The sequence below is a fragment of the Hipposideros armiger genome, unplaced genomic scaffold (assembly GCF_001890085.2).
Source record: "Hipposideros armiger isolate ML-2016 unplaced genomic scaffold, ASM189008v1 scaffold_1376, whole genome shotgun sequence".
Taxonomy (NCBI): Eukaryota; Metazoa; Chordata; class Mammalia; order Chiroptera; family Hipposideridae; genus Hipposideros; species Hipposideros armiger.
This window is the reverse complement of record NW_017732726.1, coordinates 32,601-33,706: the sequence shown is the minus strand read 5'-3', so window position 1 is coordinate 33,706 and position 1,106 is coordinate 32,601. Positions and strand designations below refer to the sequence as shown.

Here is a 1,106-nt window from a genome sequence, read left to right as displayed (position 1 = left end):
CAGGGTATAAACACACAAACTTAATTCATACTTATACCAAACACTTCAACTATGATTTTTCTTAATTTCAATTAATTGAGTTTCTAATTAAGTTTACAATACATACGATTTGATGAAACAGCTCCTACTAATAAAAGTAGATGACTAGTCTCTTAAAGCATTTAACTGTTACTGGTCTTTTACCATGCATGAATGATAGAGAATTTATGTGTGATGAAATAGTAAACATTAGAAAATGGCAGAACTCCATTTATTAGTCATTAGGACTAAACCAAAGAAACCACTGATAGCTCCATAAGGAAAATAGTTTTTCGCTTAGAGAAAGTCATTGTAAAAGTTTTCTCATAGCATCTAAAATATAGTTTTTGTGTCTTGCAGGGTCCTCCAGGCCCAGTTGGTCCTTCAGGTAAAGAAGGAAACGCTGGTCCACTTGGGCCTATTGGGCCGCCCGGTGTGCGGGGCACTGTTGGAGAAGCAGGACCTGAGGTAAAATCACAGGAGTTTGTGTGCAGATAACTCTGTGGGTTCGCATAGCTTGGATTCTATCCAAGGAATATCTATGCAGCGTGACAGATAAGAGATTGAAGGAACTCTGCAAACAAATCTGAAAGTCACACAAGAGCTTGTCTGTATAAGTAACTATTTCCGATATTGTAATACAGATTATTCAAAATATATAAAATCAGAGCCCAAGCTACCTTGGCCTTGATTTCATGGGATACCAATGAGGGAAAATAGCAATTTATGATTGTATTTACAATGCAACTTATGAAAATGTTGCTTTGCTTTTAAATGACAGTATACTAAAGGTGAGATTGTAGTTATTCATGAAAACCCTGGAAAGTAAAGAGTATGAAATTAAAGTTTTTCTCTATTGAAAATGACATTCAGAAAGGAGTTCAATTAAAACTTTTCATAAAAACTCCAATAGTATCAACTTGAGGATTATGTAAAGCTATAAACTAAACTGTATTAATTAGACTCTGGCTTCTCAGGCCTTGGGGGAAAATCCTCATAGATCTGCCGTGTACATGTGTACATGTGCACAAGTGTGTTTGCGTTTATGCTTCTCTCTCTGGTGTTTCTCCCTCTTTGATCTTATATTA

At 35.6% G+C, this 1,106-nt stretch overlaps 1 protein-coding gene across 1 annotated transcript in view; it reads left to right on the top strand.

Moving 5' to 3' along the window:
- COL5A2 (collagen type V alpha 2 chain) overlaps positions 1 to 1,106 on the top strand; it is a 149,546-nt gene that overhangs the window by 135,067 nt on the left and 13,373 nt on the right. Inside the window, exon 45 of the mRNA XM_019633699.1 lies at positions 379 to 486. Coding sequence (XP_019489244.1) covers positions 379 to 486 — 108 coding nt within the window. The remainder of the gene's footprint in view (positions 1 to 378; positions 487 to 1,106) is intronic.